The sequence below is a fragment of the Eschrichtius robustus genome, chromosome 3, assembly GCF_028021215.1.
Source record: "Eschrichtius robustus isolate mEscRob2 chromosome 3, mEscRob2.pri, whole genome shotgun sequence".
Taxonomy (NCBI): Eukaryota; Metazoa; Chordata; class Mammalia; order Artiodactyla; family Eschrichtiidae; genus Eschrichtius; species Eschrichtius robustus.
Genome location: NC_090826.1, coordinates 107,803,786 through 107,822,681, shown reverse-complemented (window position 1 = coordinate 107,822,681; position 18,896 = coordinate 107,803,786). Strand labels below are relative to the sequence as shown.

Below are 18,896 nucleotides of genomic sequence, written 5' to 3'. Positions count from 1 at the left end.
TAGTGAGAAAACAGTCTTAACTTTTCCGCAACTTTTTATGTCTTTTCTTCTTACCATCTCAAGTCCTCACTTCAAAGTGCTCTTGAAAAGGGATCATTGACAGACTTTTTTTAGGTGTTTTTCTAAGCCTTAGTTTGATACATGGAGGGGAAGTTGTTGATCTTTTTAGACTGATTTGTTATCTGTCATGCCTCATTTGTAAATTGAGGCCTAACACAATTAAGTGTAACTGAATACTTCCTGCAGACATACAAGGTTCTCTCAGCTGAATGTCCTGGAGGTGATACTGAGGAGTATGTGGTTCCTGCCCTTAAGCACCTCAGAGTTTTGTTGGAAAAAGTAACAACTAAGGTGAATGAGGATGGATAATAATGTGCTTTAGAATTCAGAGAGGGGGAGACATGGTAGCATTAGTGATGTGAGGTTGGGGAAGAAGTGACAGATGAGGTGGGATTTAAATTGAGTTTTGAAGGATAGGTAGAGTTCAGACTGAGGGGACAGCATAGACTGAGGTAGAAAAGGAAGAGTGAGTTGAGGAAGAAGGGAGAAACATTTAGTAAATCATTGTTGCTATGCATTTTTAGGAAAGGTGCAGTGAGGTCAGGAATATAGTTTTGATTTGTGGATGAGCCAGTGAGTTTCATGTTTCATGGCCATTTCTGTATCCTTAACCCTAGACTGTCATCTTGAAAATGTTGATTGTAAGAATGACCAGGTTAGTAAGTGGCTGATTCAGTACAAATCAATCTCTGCTACTGAAAAACCAATTCAGCACTGGTTAATCAGTAATATGATTATCATATATATTGGACAAGATTGAAGTTTTTTAAAAATATTTTTTTATATAAACTTGAGATTCCCTCACTGTAAGTACTCAGCATTCATTAGGCATGCATTGTTTCTTGAACTGGATCAATGTTGTGGGAAACCTGAATGTCTTTCTGCAGATAGCCAGAATAAAGTTTTTCTTTGTCTGGGGTTAATTTACATCTCAAGAGGGTACTTTGGTGGTAGTTGGATCACAAGATCCATTACCCAGGAGTGTTGCTGTCTCTGGACACCAGAGGCTGGTATTGAGTTTTACATCAGCCTTTAGTGAGCTATTGCTAGGGAGGTTCCTTCACCCAGTCAGTGGGAGGAACTGCTTCAGAGCCATCTCATCTCTTGCCAATTTATTCACCACATAAAGTCATAATTTTGTTCAGTGGGACTAGGTTGCAAGGTTTTACAACTCTTTATTTCTTCTCCCGTCTCCAATCTTTAGGTTATAGCACTTCATGATACATTTGGAAGTGTACAGGCAATAGCAATAGCTTGCTCAATGTTCATCCCTGAAACTACCCTTAGGTTTTTGTTGTTTTTCTTGTCAGTCCTGCTACTCTGAAAGATTCACAGGCCCAGCTAGCTGTATTAAAAGTTTTTTTTTTTTTTTTTTTTTTTTTTTTTTGGTTATAACTTCTGAGAGAGAGATTGGAGTGTGTCTAATGCTATGTAGGTTAAGCCACATTTGGTTGAATTAATTTAATTTGATGAAATAACCTCCTTACTCCTAATCCTGATCTATCCATCTCAGCTTTGTGTGTTTTTGATTTGGATCCTCCCAGATAAGAAGACAAAAGTTTCTTTTAGAAAGAAGATATTAAGAAATGAGGGGGAAATCATGAAGGGAATTTTAGAATGAAAATATATTCAGTGGTATTGTTATCATTAGGTTTCTAAAAAGTCTTTATTCTAGAAGTGAATAATTTAGGAATTTATTTTTTTATTAACAGTGTTTTCCTATTTACAGTGGAAATGGTTTTAGTAAAATTTAGTGAATATTAAACTTTAAAATAAGAGATTTTGATTATATGGCCTGAAGCCCTAGTGTTTCGAGTTTATATATATAACTGGGTAAAATGGCATTGTATATTTTTTGGTCATCAGATGATAGAAGAAATACTTAAGTAACTTAAAGTTATTTTCAAAATACAGCAGAAGCTTCTACCTCACCTGACTATCCCATTGAGAGACACTGTGAGGCCAAGACTGATGGAGTTAACTGTGCGACACTGAGGGATGACTGGGTAGTGCCACAGAGGGGTGTGTCATGGAATGTAAAGGTGTCATTCCATCTCCATACTACCTTAAAATCAAGGTCAGGGAATATTACTTTATGAGATTAAATCCTGTAGCATCATTAAACAGGTGAGATAAATCATATGCAGAGTAAACTACTTTTGGTATTGATGAAACTAGGGTGATTCTTAAGTGTTTTATGGAGATTAGAGTATCCAAAGCCAGAGAAGAGACCAGTGTGATTAAGGACTGCAAGTGTATTGCTCACCTCTGAGGCTTTGTCTGAAGGAAGTAGCTGGCTTCTCTCCCTCTCACATCTCCTTATTATATCGCCTTTGATCTAATAAAATGTCATCCTTATCAATAAGTAATATTGGTTTGGTTCTTCACCAAGTGCTATACAAGTCATTGTCATTGTGCTGTACTTGTAATGACTCTAATACAGGAAAACTTTCTAATCACCCCATAAGAGTAGGTAAAAACTAGACTCCCTAAAGACTTTGTGATTCTTAAAACTCTAAGCTCACTGACCTTGCTTTTTAAGGTTGCGTGATTCTTAGAAAGATCCTAGAACGGTGTCTAAGTAATGTTAGTAGTTTTTTTGAGCTGCGGGAAGGAATTAGTGATTTGAGCTGGGTTTTAGAGGTTTTAATAATTAGATTTCTTTTTTAAAAATAAATTTATTTATTTATTTATTTTTGGCTGCGTTGGGTCTTCATTGCTGCGCGCAGGCTTTCTCTAGTTGTGGTGAGCGAGGGCTACTCTTCATTGCGGTGCGTGGGCTTCTCATTGCAGTGGCTTCTCTTGTTGCAGAGCACAGGCTCTAGGGCGCACGGGCTTCAGTAGTTGTGGTACGCAGGCTCAGTAGTTGTGGCTCACAGGCTCTAGAGCGCAGGCTCAGTAGTTGTGGCGCATGGGCTTAGTTTCTCCATGGCATGTGGGATCTTCCTGGGCCAGGGCTTGAACTCATGTCCCCTGCATTGGCAGGGGGATTCTTAACCACTGCGCCACCAGGGAAGTCCCAATAATTAGATTTCTTAAATTCTGCTATTGGTGACTTCAGTTAAAAAGTCTGCTTGATTATCTAGCATCTTTCTGGTGCTATATAGCAATTGCTTATTAAAAGTCTCTTGGATGATATGATGACCCCGTAGTTATATTTAAAAAGTAGTGGTGTTAGTGGTATGAGATCTTTATCTAAAAAGCTTCAGTGGAAGAAAATGCAGGTGCTACCATGTGAAGTTTGAACATACAGTGTCAGTAAGTATATTCCCTGCCAAGATCTAGAAATAAGAAATAGGTATTCTTATGGGTAGAATGCTAGTTCTGGTCTTGGAATTCTACTGATAAATAGACATGTATATCTTGGGTAAATCTGTGGGATTTTTTTCAGTATGAGGAAGAACAAGAATCTTTAAACTCACTGCAGATGAAATTCCTTATATTTTTGGGGGAAGTACCAGCTGATTGCTAACACTTTGTGTTTCTTTATGTTTACTTGGCTTTTTATGACCTTTGCTTACGTCCAGGGAGAGGATGCTGAGGTCTCTCAGACGGCCATCTTATTAGAAGAAGGAAAAAAAAAGTGGATTTTTTTTTTTTAAACATCTTTATTGGAGTATAATTGCTTTACAATGGTGTGTTAGTTTCTGCTTCATTGGATTGTTTCTTATTCTCTGTAGTCAAATTAGAAGGGGTCTGAGAATAAGAAGCCTGTGGATGCTGACTTATTTTTATGTCTCCACAGCTTAATGTTGATCAATAAAGGAGATAATGTAGAGTAGTGGCTCTCAACTGGGGGCAGTTTTGCGTTTTAGGAGGAAATTTGGCAACATCTGTAGACATTTTCTACAACTGGGTTGTTGTCACTAATGGGGGAAGAGGAGGGTTGTTTCTGCCATCCAGTGGATAGAAGCCAAGGATGCTGCTAAACATGCTTCAATGGACAGGACAGCCCCCCATAACGCAGAATTATCGGGCCCAAAATGTCAAGAGCGCTGAGGTTCAGGAGCCCTGGGTGTAGAAGGATAAAGGGATAGTCATTGGCTTCTTGTGTCAGTCGTGCTTAAGGTTTTGTCCTGGGTTAGTTTTGATTTCTAATTTTGGGATCCTGTTGGGAATTTTCAGGAAGATAATTGAGACCATATAATTTTAGCCAAAGCCCTGATGGTTGGGATTGTTTAGAACAGTAGTTAAGTGGCTGCTATTCCATTATAGCAGTATCTCTTGGGGTCACTTTCTTTCCTTGTGGTTACTGAGACCAGAGGAATTGGATCACTCCTCTCAAGTTACACACTGTAGGGCAACTTTTAAAAGAAAAGTATCCAAATTTTTTGTCAGTTGGGAATTAATTGAGGTGGTAACACCACATGTAACTTAGTAAGACATCTGGAAATTCCAGTTTGAAAACAAAGCAAAAAGCAGACAAGTCTAACTTAGTTTTTCTATAGCTCATCTTAGCATTAATCAAGTTTTACTTTCTGTGTTTCTCTTACAGTTCTTGAAAGTTTTCCTGAGCTTAGGAGATTTTGTGCTTAAACGTTGTTTCTTCAAACTCTTGGTCGAGTGGGTGAATTAAAAGTTATCAATTCTTGTTCTAATACTAATTCTTCAAAGGGCTGGAGTTGAGTCATCTGACCCTCTCTGTTTACCTTAGTATATCCCACCATAAAATACTACTGAGGTGTGCCTATTGAAAGCTTGAGTGGGTATTCAGAGAAATGGAGCTATGTAATTTTTGATTGAAAGGTTGTGTAGGAATGAGCAGTCCTTATTTGTAGAGAAATAAGGCCTTTACCATAGGAGAAACATTTTAGGTAGTTCTTATAGTTTCACATAAAGAAGTTTAGGTTAGGTTCTGAAAGATTTTTTTTTTTAGTCTTTTAAGTTCAATTGGTAGCAGTTCAAAGTTCCTTAGAAGTCTCCAGATGCATATATAACAAATAGAAGTGGTGATTTTAAACTGGGCACACTTTTCTTGTATGTTAAGTAGATTGCCCAGCTTCCTTTCCCAAAATAGGCCAGTTAGTTTTGTTTTCCTTGAAGAGCTGTTAAAGTAGATAATCTCTCTCCTTGATGACTTCAACAGTGTCACAAGGAAGTTCTTAGTAGGCAAGGTATCCTATATTCACCTCCTTGCCACTCACTTTCATGTTGTGCAGATTTGAATAGACTTAAACCTAGAGGACCATCTTCTAATAAAGGTTTTATTGTGTTTACTTTTCAGCATGCTTAGAATTTACATTCTCAGAAGAAAGAAAAAATCCCGTAGTTATATGTCCTTTCCTGTCTTTTTCTGGATTGACTAAAACCTATAGGTGTCCTACAGTGATGCTGATCTTCTAGCCCGGTAGTTCTCATACCTGTCAGACCCAGTGCCCTCTTTTTATAATAAACATTTTGAAATACTGCCTTTAATGAAATGAAATTCTTAGGTAATACAACTTCCTTACACATACATTTAAAAAATTCTCTAGATGTAAGATAGAGGATAAATAAAAAGAAAGTAACTCATGACAAAATAATATGCATTTCAATGTGTGAATACTCAGAAGTCCATAATAGGAAGATATATATAATGTAGTAGATATTGGCACCAAACACAGACATAACAGCTACCCAAGGAGATTAGCTATAAGGGAATAGCATGAGTGGTAAGCCACCAGAATGGTGAACAATTCTTGGTAAAGGTACAAATAAAGTATAATTTTCTCTTGTTTTATTCAATAGTTGTTTTTCTGGACATACAGTGCATGGTGTTTATATATAGAAAGCCTTGGTGTTTATATATAGAAAGACTTGGTGTTTATATATAGAATGGAGTTAGGGTCTAGGCTTCGGTAATTACAAAGATATTTTTTATCTACTTAACTATCCATAGGAAGTTTAAGAATAGAGACATTTCTTTGTCCTGGAGTTTCTTATTCTTATGGACTCTGCCCATTAAATTAAGTAGCATTTCTTAATTGCTTTGACAACAAAAACACTTCAATGGATGTCCAAAATGTCCCACAGATGATTGTATTATCCTCGTTGAGAATGACTGCTAGTCACAGGAAAACATTTTCCCATTTTATCACTCTTCTTTTCTCTTGCTTATTATTCACTACTTTAGTGTAGTACTTTTAACATATTAACAAGATTCAGTCTTTGTCATTTAGACTTGATTTACTTTTCCTTTAGACAATTTCTCCTATATGCCTTTAAATTTCTCATTTCCTCACCACTCTTGTCATCATTTTTGACTAACTTGTTGAATGGAACTTAGCTGCTTCTAGTGAATCTTCTGTAATTTAAGTGGTAGTGAGAGGTACTTTATTCTCAAATGAACTTATGAAGCTGTTGATTCCCTGATTTTATTTTATAGTGCCAGTTATTAGGTGCTGATCTTGTAATACAGTCACTGCTGAATGGTTAGAGGCATTAGTGTTCCTAGTTAAGACAAGTTAGGTTGAGGAATGGAAATTTTGTACCTTAAGCCTGTTGGTTTGAAAAAAAATTACTGTTATTTTGATTGTTGACGTAGTGTGAAAACTATAATGGTACGTTTACTTCTTGTTTAATAACATGTAAAAGGCAAATTCAGCATATTAGCTTTCACTGCTCTTCTTAATTTGCATGTTTTAGATTAAAAAGTGTTTGGAAGTAATATGAACAAGTGAGAATAAGGAAAATATTTAATTCCCAAAATTTTTCAACTTTGTTTTCCTAATCACTAAAATTATTGGTTTATTATTCTGTGCCAAGTGTAGGTGCTGATTCAGTTAGGGAGTCCTGTTTTAATAACATTCTAGCATTCTGGTTCTTTGTTTTTGAAATGCAAAATTTTATTTGAGCCAAATTGAGGATTATAACCCTGGAACAGACTCTCAGAAAGCTCTGAGAACTGTTCCCTACTAGCATTCTGTTTTAACATACAATCAGTATTAGATGAGCAGATTCAGAGTTCCCAAGGTTTTTAATAAGGTCAGCAGTGTAACATACGTCTTTCTCATCGTGCAACACACGTGTTGTAAAAGGGTTCCAGAAGTATGTCTATTTCTATTCCTGAGTGTGAATTATTTCTCTGAACTCAAATCTTTAGTGATTGTTTCCCTGGCTGTTAATCAGGAAGAAAACCAGTTTACAAAAACAAACAAAAAAACCCACCATTAGGCCACAGTTTTTTAGTGTTATACAAAGATACCTATACAGTTTAAATATTGTTTGGAGAGCTGTGATTCAGTTCCAGGCCAATAGAACTGCCTTTATTTATGGTCTCACTCCCTAAGAATAGTAACATTCACAACCATCATCATTTTGTTCCTTCATTCCAGGCCGTGACCGAACATTGACATTATCAGGGACTCCAAATAGGAATGTATAATCAACCAACCTTCTTTAGTTCATTGTGTAACAAGGCAGAAAATCAGGTCACGAGACAAAGCGTTACTTGATATGAGCTTGATCAGATGGACAAGAAGCCAGATTTTCTAAGAAAAAAAAAAAGACTAAACTATAAGAATTATCAGAGAAAAAGTTAACACAATATAGCCAGAAAAGATTTAGTTACAGTGTTCTTTGATTGCTTACACTAAAGGCAGCAAAACGGAGAACAACTCAGGGGCATAGATATAAAATGGTAAATGATACTAAAAGTTTGCTCTTAGTTCTGTCGTGTACCATCATAGTTTGGAGGAAAATTTTGTCTTACGTTCAGTTTAGGTTGATAGAATCTTCTTACATAAGCTGACAACATTCATTCAGCAAATATATTCTAAGCTCAAATTCCAAGCATTGTGCAGAAAGAAAAGCATGCTTGGTGGGGAAAGAAAAATAACCTGGGATTAAAAGTCACTGAAATCATGTACAAAGTCTATGTTGTAATAATAAAATCACACTTAGGGAAGTAAAGGCACATAAACCAAACTTGTGTGAATATCCTAATCTTAAGTACTTATCCTCAAAAGAAGAATTGAATGAGTGAGACTTCTTGTTTTCCTGAAGGAGAGTTAGGGGAGACAAGTAAATGAGGACAGCATTTGTGTTCTAGTTTTACAGATGGAGAAACAGGTCTTCCCAAAGACCATGAACTGGTGGAACTGGGAATAGAACTCAGAAATTCTGTTACTGACCTGGGTCCTTGGACTCTTTAATCAATAGAAATTGATAAGAGGCCAGACGAGAAACTCAGGCAAGGCTTTACTGGGACTCCAGCATGAGGGAGTGAAAATAAGAAAACAGGTGACCTTGCTCGCGTTCTGAGGCGGGGCCGAGCTGATTCCTTAAATGAGGTGAGGGTAGGGGTGGGTTGGTCTGCCCGCGGGTGGTGCCGAGTGTAGGGATCATGTGCTTTTTGTTCCCGACACCTCCAAAAAGTCAGTTGGTTTGTGGCCTTTCTGTATCTTACTGTTCATAATTGCCCCAACTGTGCCTCTGTGCAGTTATTTTTAGTTCCTTAGTTTGTCCAGGTGCAAGCACTCCAGTAAGGGGTTCCAGGTCCCAGGTCCCAGTCTATCTCAGTTCTGTTATCTTTGTTTTGGGGCTCACTTGATGCTTTTGAAAAGGGAGGAAGTGTAACCTGGCTTGTAAAGGGATAATCATAGGGGATTATGGAAAAAGTCTCTAGAAAAAAGTAGTGTCTTTGATGTTAGAGATGTGAGTTGGCATGAAATTCATGGTGTGGTGGGTTCTAGCCTAGGTAGGAAGTGTGATCTGTTTCAAACAGTGTGTGTTCCTAATCCTTCTAGTTAGGAGTTTCTGAACAGTTTTGCCTTGTGGTACTCAAAGAGAATATGAACAATAGAACATGACTGACTTAATATTGTGATCTTAGATTTTGACTCTATCAAATGACACACAAAATAAGCTTCTCTTTTAGATAAAATAAAAAAAATAGACTTTGATTGTGACTGTATAGAAAAGCAAAGCTGTGGAATTAAGAAGTAAATAGTAAGCCTTTATATTTCATATTCTGAATAAACACTGGATATAAATTTGCATAAAGTTCAAGGGTATGTAAATTTCACAGGATTGGACTTCATATAAATAAGTCCTGGCTTATAGGTCATTGTTCTACCAAGACCTCACATTTTGTGATAATTGATCCCTTGAAATATAAGAAGGGAAAGAAAATAATGCATTAAAACCACCCTTTCCCTTTCTCTCTTGTATTCCAAGTGCTTTGTGTCCTCCAGTAGTGTTCTTCTAAGTGGGTAAGCATCAGGGCTAAGCTGTACTTAGGGAGTTGTCCCTGATTCAGAGTATTAATGGTGAAAGATATTTCTGCTTGTGGATATTTTTAGGTGAAATAGACAGTGGAACATCTGAAGTAGTTCATTCAGGTGTACCTGCTACCGAGTGTCCTCACTTAAGTTGTATATAGTAAACATTCAGACCCTAGAGGAAAGCAGCTTAGTTTAGTGGAAACAACTAGGTTCCTGTTTCCAGAGATTCTGGGTAAGTAACTTAGGGTTGTTATACTTCTCTTTTACAGATAGGATGATAGAAATGACCTAATGAAATTTTTTGATAAGACTTAGTGACTGTGGGGACTACATAAATTGGCAATATTTGGGGGGAGGGGTTGGTGTGAAGATTTGATATATTCATATTTAAGCAGAGGAGAGATATCCGTAGTGCCAGACATATAAGGGGCCCTTAATTCACTCTTATCCTTGGTTTTTCCCTCCCCCCAAACCTATATTATGCTTAAAATTTAAAACTCTGTTACCTCAACAGATGAATGGGTAAAGAAGATGTGGCACATATATACAATGGAATATCACTCAGCCATAAAAAGAAATGAAATTGAGTTATTTGTAGTGAGGTGGATGGACCTAGAGACTGTCATACAGAGTGAAGTAAGTCAGAAAGAGAAAAACAAATACCATGTGCTAACGCATAAGTATGGAATCTAAAAAAAAAAAAAAGGTTCTGAAGAACCTAGGGGCAGGACAGGAATAAAGACGCAGACGTAGAGAATGGACTTGAGGACACGGGGAGGGGGAAGTGTAAGCTGGGATGAAGTGAAAGAGTGGCATGGACATATATACACTACCAAATGTAAAATAGATAGCTAGTGGAAAGCAGCCGCATAGCACAGGGAGATCAGCTGGGTGCTTTGTGTCCACCTAGAGGGGTGGAATAGGGAGGTTGGGAGGGAGACCCAAGAGGGAGGAGATATGGGGATATATGTATATGTATAGCTGATTCACTTTGTTATACAGCAGAAACTAACACACCGTTGTAAAGCAATTATACTCCAATAAAGATGTTAAAAAAACAAACAAACATAACTCTGTTATATGAATGTATGAGGATGATACTAAGGCCAAGGCCTGGGTGTGGGAGGAGTGTAGAGTCAGAGAGAGACTGTGTTTGGTTCTTGTTTGATCTTCTTACAAATTCTCCTTAATTCATGGATGTTCACCCAAATTGAAGTTAATAGTACCTCTGAAGAAAAACTAGGAAAAATTGAAATGCCAAGTTAGCCATCTTTAGAAGTGATCCAAGAGATAAATACTTAAAATCCAATCTTAAAATCCAGTCCAGTCTGGTTGTAATCTCAGTGTAGGGCAGGACTAAATTGTGATTGTAAGTAAGAAAATACAGCCAAGTAATTGTATTATATATTCTAACAGGAGAAAGAATTTGTCTATTAGAAGAGGGTGTGGGAATTGTGGGTCAGCAGTGAAAGAATAGAAAAGGAGGAGTCAGAGGCAAACATATGCTGTGTTCTTCCTGCCCAGAGGGAGAGGAAACCCAGATCATTGATTTTTGAGGATGTGGTTTATGTTCATAGTGGGAATGGATATATTAGGCTATACTAGCATGATGACAGAAGCTATATATCCAGTTGCCTACTGCTCTGATTCTCTGCTTATTTAGCAGGTGATTATAATCTGGAATAACTATAATAGCTATATTTATTAAATGTCTACAATCTAATGTGGCAGTCACTGAGTTAAGTATTTTGCAAACATCTTAAACTTTACAGTTTAAGTTTGAAGCAAGCATCTCCATTTTACAGATGAGGAAATTGAGTCTCAGAAGTGTAATGTGACTCTCCCAAGACTTCATATCTAATAAATAGAGACCTGAGATTAGAATTCAGGTCTCTGATTCCAAAAATCTTTCCTCTATGCGTATGCCTCTTTCCTCTATTTAGGTGGATTTATTTATTGAGGAAGACTGTGCTGAATTGTAAAAGTAAATGGGCCACTTGATAACTCTTTTTCATTGAAATTAAATGGACATTCTGAGATGGCCTCTGAATTTGGTTTTATGTGAATCTTCCTCTAAGAGACAGATCTTCTCTAGGTGCTAAATTAGATTTCTGAGCTTGTAAGATTGAAGGTTTCAGACCCTGGATTGTATGTTCATCAAGGTACTGCTCCCCTGTAAGGGAAGGAGGGGGCTGAAAGGCTGCTGAACCTCCCAAGGCCTCGTTTGGCCTTGACATAAACGTTTCCATTCAATCCTCAGCAAATTATAGTTCCTGTTCCCTTCTCTAAAAGAGTAGTTATTTTCAATCAGTGAAGTGTAATGAAAAGAATATGGAGTTTTGAATTCAAGAAAGACCAAGACTCAAAGCTCTTCTTCATCCTTTGGGCAATTTTCTGGTTTTCTGTTACTGCCTAAAAAATCACCCCAAAATTTAGTGGCTTAAAACAGTATTATCTTTCATGTTCCTCTGGATTTACAGAGTGCAGCTGGTCAGTTCTCACTTGAGATCTTTCATGCATTTGTAGTCATACAGAACCTGGAGAGGGAGCCATCTGAAGGCTCTGTTGGGATGGACCTTCAAGATAGTTTTTCCCTTTTACAATCCAGTCCTTCTCTGATGTCTGAGTGCTCCTCTACGTGGCCTCTCTGTCCAACAGAGTAGCCCAGACTTTTGTGGCTGCTCAGGGCTTTAAGAGTCAGGAAGCAGAAACTGTTAGGCAGTTAAGAGCATTGTCTGGAATTGACTCAGTATCCTACAGGTAAAGAAGTCACAGGGCCCTCCAGATTCAAAGAGGGTGGAGTGGAGGGTTACATTGCAGAACAGCATGTGGGTTGGGAGATTTTGTTGGGGCCATCTTTGGAAAATCAAATCTGCCACAGACAACTTATTTCTTTCTTACTTACAACTTCATGTTCTTATTTGTGAAGTAGAAATAACGGTATTTTCCTCACAGAGTGGTTAACAGGAATAGCACAATGTAAAGCACATAGGTGTTTCATAAATCTTAAGTACCCTTTCCCCTTAATTCTCTAACATAATAGATTATTTCTAATCTACTTTTACTTTACACAGTTTAGTACATAGTTTGGTTAACACTTTCTTGACCTGTGTTTCTCAGACTGATGTAACTTAAAACAAAAAAAACTTTTTCATGGAAAATTTCTAACATATTAAAAGTAGAGAGAGGGACTTCCCTGGTGGCAGTGGTTAAGAATCCGCCTGCCAGTGAAGGGGACATGGGTTCAAGCCCTGGTCTGGGAAGTTCCCACATGCCACGGAGCAACGAAGCCCATGTGCCACAACTACTGAGCCTGTGCCCTAGAGCCCGCGAGCCACAACTACTGAGCCCTCATGCCACAACTACTGAAGCCCACGCGCCTAGAGCCCAGGCTCCGCAACAAGAGAAGCCACCACAATGAGAAGCCTGCGCATCACAATGAAGAGCAGCCCCCGCTCCCTGCAACTAGAGGAAGCCCGTGCGCAGCAATGAAGGCCCAACGCAGCCAAAAATAAGTAAATAAATAAATTTATTTTTAAAAAAAGTAGAATAGTATAAGAAACCCACATGTACCCAGGTTCAGTAATTATCAACTCATGGCCAATATTCATTCACCTCCACCCTTACACAACATCCTGTCTCCAGATTAGTTTGAAGCAGTTGCTGGAAATCAGGGGGAAATTAGTGTGATTTCAGAAGAAAATGGCGGTAGTAAATAGAGTGCTATCAGGCCTTTAAAAAGAAAATCTAGAAACTGGAGCTATAGTATCTTCAGAATGTTATTTTTGGGTTTTTAGGCTTCCAAGAGAATGGTTTTCTCAGACCAGACCTTTGTTCTGAGATCAGACTACTGAAGTATGTAGGAGACCAAGTATGCATTTTTTTACTTTGATAATTAGAGAACTACGGGCTTGTGAATTCTGAAAAGTTCTCCGTATTTCCTGTAATGTTGATTTTAGGAGGAATAGTTCATGGCTAAGAGGTTGGTTTGTTCTATAATAAGCTACTTTTATCAAGAATAATTCACAGAGCATTTGGAAGGAATTTTGGTTCTCTTCCCTGTAATCAAAATAGAATTACCTGGAAAGGTTTGATTGTGCTAGTAAATGGAAGGAGTACCTAGTGGCAGGAAGAAGCCACTAGGTACTCCTGTAATTATAGTACTTCTGTAATTTGGTTTATACCTCTGAAGTGTCCTGTTCTGTGAAGGAGCTAACTATGATGGCTGACAGCCTGGTTCCTAGAACCATGACTGGGATCATGAAGAGAGGACTTGTACACTTCTCTACTCTAAATCAGTGTGATTCTTGCTTCAAGTCTTTTTTGTCTTCCCAATTGTAATATCTGCCTTTTGAAATTATTTTCTCTCTACCACAACTCTAAACATTATTGGAAGTTTAGAATCAATGTAGACCACCCTTTAAGCCTAAAGACCTTCATACCTACTCCACTTTAGCCACCTACTCCCATAGCTGTATCTTGGACTTTGTGATCATCCAGAGCATTGCTACTTCTGAAATCTTAGGCTTCACTCTCCCATGAGCAGGCCACAACTTCTTAAGCTTCCAGCTCTTTTCTTTACTTCCACTCTAACCATTCTCTAATTGTATTAGATTCTGGTACTTTGACTCCTAGTTGTGAGGTGTGTGGCAAGTAATTTCATGTTTGTTTATTCAATAAATATTTATTGAACACCTTTCTGTCCTAGGGATATAATGGTAAACAAAACTGATCTGGACCCTGCCTTTACAAAACTTAAAGCTTATTGAATGGTGACAGACATTAAAAAAGCATTAAACAAATATATAATTACAAATTGTGATAAGTGCTATAAAGGAATGAACAGGGTGCTGTAGGAGAAAATAGTAAGAGGAAACCACTTTAGATTGGATGATGAAAGAGGGACTTTCTGACATGACCTTAAAATGGAGACCTAAAGGACTAGAAGTCCCTTGCCATGCAAAAAGTTAGGGGAAGAGTGTTTCAGTCGTAGGAGCAGAATGTATGAAAGCTTGAGGTAGGAATGAGCTTGATGAGTTAGAGGAACTGAAAGAAGGTCCTTGTAGCTGGAATTCACTGAGGGAGGGTAGCCTGAAATGAGGTTGGCAAGTTAAACAGAGACCAGCTGAATTAGGGCCTTGTAAGGCATGTTTAAGAGTTTGACTTTTTTTTTTAATGTTATTTATTTATGTCTGTCTGTCTGTCTGTCTGTCTGTCTGTCTGTCTGTGTTGGGTCTTCGTTTCTGTGCGAGGGCTTTCTCTAGTTGCGGCAAGTGGGGGCCACTCTTCATCGCCGTGCGCGGGCCTCTCACTATCGCGGCCTCTTCTGTTGCGGAGCACAGGCTCCAGACGCGCAGGCTCAGCAGTTGTGGCTCACGGGCCTAGTTGCTCCGCGGCATGTGGGATCTTCCCAGACCGGGGCTTGAACCCGTGTCCCCTGCATTGGCAGGCAGACTCTCAACCACTGCGCCACCAGGGAAGCCCCTAAGAGTTTGATTTTATTTGAAGTGTTTTTGGAAATAGTTGAAAGGTTTTAAGATGGGAAATGATATATGGTCCATTTTATGTTTTAAAAAGATCATTCTGACTTCTTCATGCAGAACAGACGGGAAAAGGCTAGAAGAGAAGCAGGACAACACTTAAGAGGGAAGTTATTCATTGTCTAGAGCCAGTGTTGGCTTGGGTTAAGATAGTAAGGCAGTGGGGCAAGGAGTAGGTTTGAGAAATGTGTTCATGGTAGGAGTGCCAGGATTTGATGGTTGGATGTGGAAGACAACAGAGAGGGAGGTGTTAGGAATGACTCCCAGTTTTCTGGTATGAACAAACTGATAATGCCGCCTCTTGAGTGTGTGTGTGTGTGTGTGTGTGTGTGTGTGTGTGTGTGTGTGTGTGTGTGTGTGTGTGTGTGTGTGTAAGAGAGAGAAAGAGCATGAGAGAAAATACCTATGAGGATAAATGAATCTGGAGTTCAGAAGAGTGGCCTGGGTTAGAGATAGACATTTGGGAGTTGTTCCACATATGGGATATTTATTTATTTATTTTTATTTTTATTTTTTTCATACAGGGGATTTTAAAGCAATGGGAATGAGTGAGAGAGGAAAAGAAAAGAAAGAGGAGGGCCTGGCACTGGGATGGTGACAAATCACATTTTGTAATTGATATTTTTTTCTTTTTAACTTTAGAATAGATTTAAGTTTAGCCTTCTAAAGTCAATCTCACTTCCTTTCAGATAAACTTTCTTAGTGGGAGAGAAAGGAATGTAGTTACTGCTACCTGGGAGGGTGGGGGATGAAGGAATAGAGGGAGGGGCTCAGGGATTCATATGGTCTCCAGATTATTTCATATCTGGAGTAGTTCACAGTATGCCCATTATGAGTGTTTCTCGTCTTTCATGTGTGTAGAGGAGAGAAAAGGCTGAGAGATTTCTAATCCATAGGGTAAAGTTCATGGTAATCTGAAGTTTTCCACAGTCTGGTTCCAGCCTGCCTATTCATACGCATCATACCGTTCCCCTCCAACCTCCATGCATGCTGTATTCTGTTGTTACAGTTTTTAACCCATAATTTTCGTTTTTATTGCGCAGACTACTATTTTAAGTTTCTGTTTCAGATAAAGCCTTCCCTGATTCCCTCAGGCAAACTTTGGTATTTGTTTATATTCCCAGTGTGCACTGATTAAAGAAAGTCTTTTATTAAATTTTACTGTTTCTTGCATTGACTGTCTCCTCACCAAACTAATCTCCTTGACAGAAGGGATTGGTCTTTTTTCTTTATATCTCTTTTAAGAAAGCATTTGAATATTTGAGTTACCATTCTGACTGTCTTTTTTTTTTTTTTTTTTTTTTCTGACTGTCTTTGTTTGAGTAGGCAAATACAGCTTACATTTCCTTCTGATAAGACAAACTTGCAGGTTTAGAAAATATAGAGAGCAAGAAAATAGTTGAAAATGTCTTTCCCAGATCTATTTTAATAGGTAGTTAAAGTATACTCTTTTAAAACTATGGTAAGGCAGTCTAAATTATATTCTTTCTTATCAGCCCCGAAGCTTGATATTTAAAAGAAATATTTACTTATTTAAAAGAAAGATTCATGGTAATTAAGGAAATAGAAGCTGATCTAATGGGATTGTTCTGGTTATTTAAATTATCATTTCTATAGAATACCTGAGCATATTAAGTTTTATTTGGAACCACTGATAATCAAAAAACAGATCAGAAATATTGTAAAACTTCACTGTAAATTCCTAGTCCACAAATTGATTTATTCTGTGATTCAGTTTATGTCTCCTGTATGTACATAGTAAAAAAAAAATAGCAATTTCTGTACCCATGAATATTATAATCTTCTCCTGCTCTGATATATGTAGTGGAACTTTTTCAGTAGATTTGAATAGAAAATTAGATAATGAATTCATTCCAGTTTAAAAAAAATAAAAAACTTTGACATTCTTTTAGTTCTCGGTGGGAACCGCTTGTGAAGCCATTCTGTAGGCATCTCATGGAATTCTTTATTTGCCAGAGAATAACAGAAATAACTGTCCTGGGAGTCAGCAAGTACATACAACATTTCACAGCATCAGCTTGTGTACTGCATATTATTCTGAAACTATATACTTAGCTTTCTGATGAACGACTTTTATTTGTCTTCCTTTCTTTTATAGGAATATATTTGTCCCAGATGTGAATCAGGCTTTATTGAAGAAATGACAGATGATTCCAGGTATTGTACAAGCTCATGAATAAATCAGGCATTCTGTTATCAAAATTATTTTTCTCAGCATCAACTGAATGAATAGAAGGGAATTTGTTTTATAACATACTCTGTTGAGAGAGAGAGAGGAGAAAAGTGGCAGAGCGAAAGGGAAGAAAAATGGGAAAATTTGGAAAATGATGTGATAGTGGGTGTGATGAGATCTACTGTGGCATTCCTTGGAAACCTCTGTATCCATATCATAGTAAATCTGGTAAGTTTTCATATATTTTCTGAGAGTTTGGGGTTCTCTTGGATTATTGGTTGGTTTTTAGTGACCACTCTGTGGCCTGAAGGTAAATTGCTGTTATACTTCTTTGGTGGGCTGGTGAGCGACTTCTGGCAAAGTTACCTAGTAAGATAAACAGGCTGTTCTAGCCAGGGAAACTGAGTTGTTACTCTTGCGGAAGCTTTGGGTCCCTTGTCCTTATTAGGATTATTGCGGTCAAACTTATGCCATCTTGCCACTGTAATATCAGTGTGTTGGTAATGCTTGAAATTGGCTCTTGTTGCTTTTACTAATGGTATAAAACCTATAAAAAGGGGACATTATTTCTGAAAGTGACAGTGTTAGGTATTCCTTCTTGGTTAATATGATTAAAACTATGAAAGCTTAACAAAAAGTAGAATAGTGTTGATAGGAGGGCCTTTTTGGGGTAAATGTAATAACACATTTGTTCCTTTGTGGCTATCTGGTTAAACATTGGTTGGACAATTGAAGAAATACGGACTGGGGAAAAAGAATCTGTAATCTGAAACTTCTTTTAATCTTGGGATGACTTTGGGGATTTTAATGGCAGTAAATAATTCCTTTACTGTTGCTGTTGGCAGAATATAAAGTTGAAGGTCCCTTCCACAACCAGGAAAAACTACACATTTTACAGTATGTACAATTAGTTTAACTTTATTAATGATTAGTAATTATATATGTATAAATCAACTGGAGCTTCTAAGGCAACATATATATGGCATGGGATCTAGTTTGGTACAACACTTAAGTGTTGATATAATAATCTTGGTTTTAAATAACACAATACCAATTCTAAATCTATAAGATTAGCTTGGTAGCAAAATTAGCAATTTTGTGTGGATGGCATGCTAACTTGGGATAGCTTTTTATTTGTGCTGTTATAATTGCATCTAATACTTATTTCAAGCAGGTATGCTCTGCATGCATTGAATAAAGAGCATACTGGTTGTTGGGGGGGGCGATTTTTTCAGTTTTTAAATACTAATCCTGGTTTCTTTAGCCCTGTATACAAAGTATGGTTATAAATGAGGTCTGTGAGTAACTGCAGGATGAATCTTTTCTAGCGGGGAACTATGAATTCTGTGGATCCTGCTCTCACTTGACTTAATTCTTTTCTTTGTGCCTTTGTAAGTCAAAGGTTGTCCTGTACAGGTGTTATTGGTAGCAGATACTCAAATGCAAAGATTATGTCCTTTGAAAGATCAGTGTTTTAAATAGTTGAAGAAATCTTTGTCTTAGAATCAGTGTCTTAGAGGTAACATGGTATTCCCTTCTATAAAGTTCATAAACATTTGCCTATTTGAATACTTAGCAATTACAGTAGTAAGTAGTGGATGGTAAAAATTAATGAGAGCAAGTTCTTATGTAAATATTGGATAATGGGTTCCATTTGCTGTTAGACATTCATCTAGAGGGACATCTTGTAAGTTTTCTTAAGCTTTGTAACATTTCTCAGAACGATGTGGTTGTTATTATCCCTTCTCTGTGATTAGCCTTATCATTCTTAAAATACAAAGGAATTATAAGGAAAGGGAATGCTGACTGAGGGAGTTTCAGGGGGAGAAGAACCCCAAAAGATAGGGTTGATAGCTTTAATTACCAAAGATGTTTGAATTCTTGAAACTATATGGTAAA

General features: G+C 37.6%; 1 protein-coding gene across 1 annotated transcript in view; it reads left to right on the top strand.

The window, feature by feature from the left end:
* Window positions 1-18,896, top strand: part of RNF115 (ring finger protein 115) — a 59,099-nt gene that overhangs the window by 1,958 nt on the left and 38,245 nt on the right. Inside the window, exon 2 of the mRNA XM_068540647.1 lies at window positions 16,923-16,981. Within this exon, the coding sequence (XP_068396748.1) occupies window positions 16,923-16,981 (59 nt within the window). The remainder of the gene's footprint in view (window positions 1-16,922; window positions 16,982-18,896) is intronic.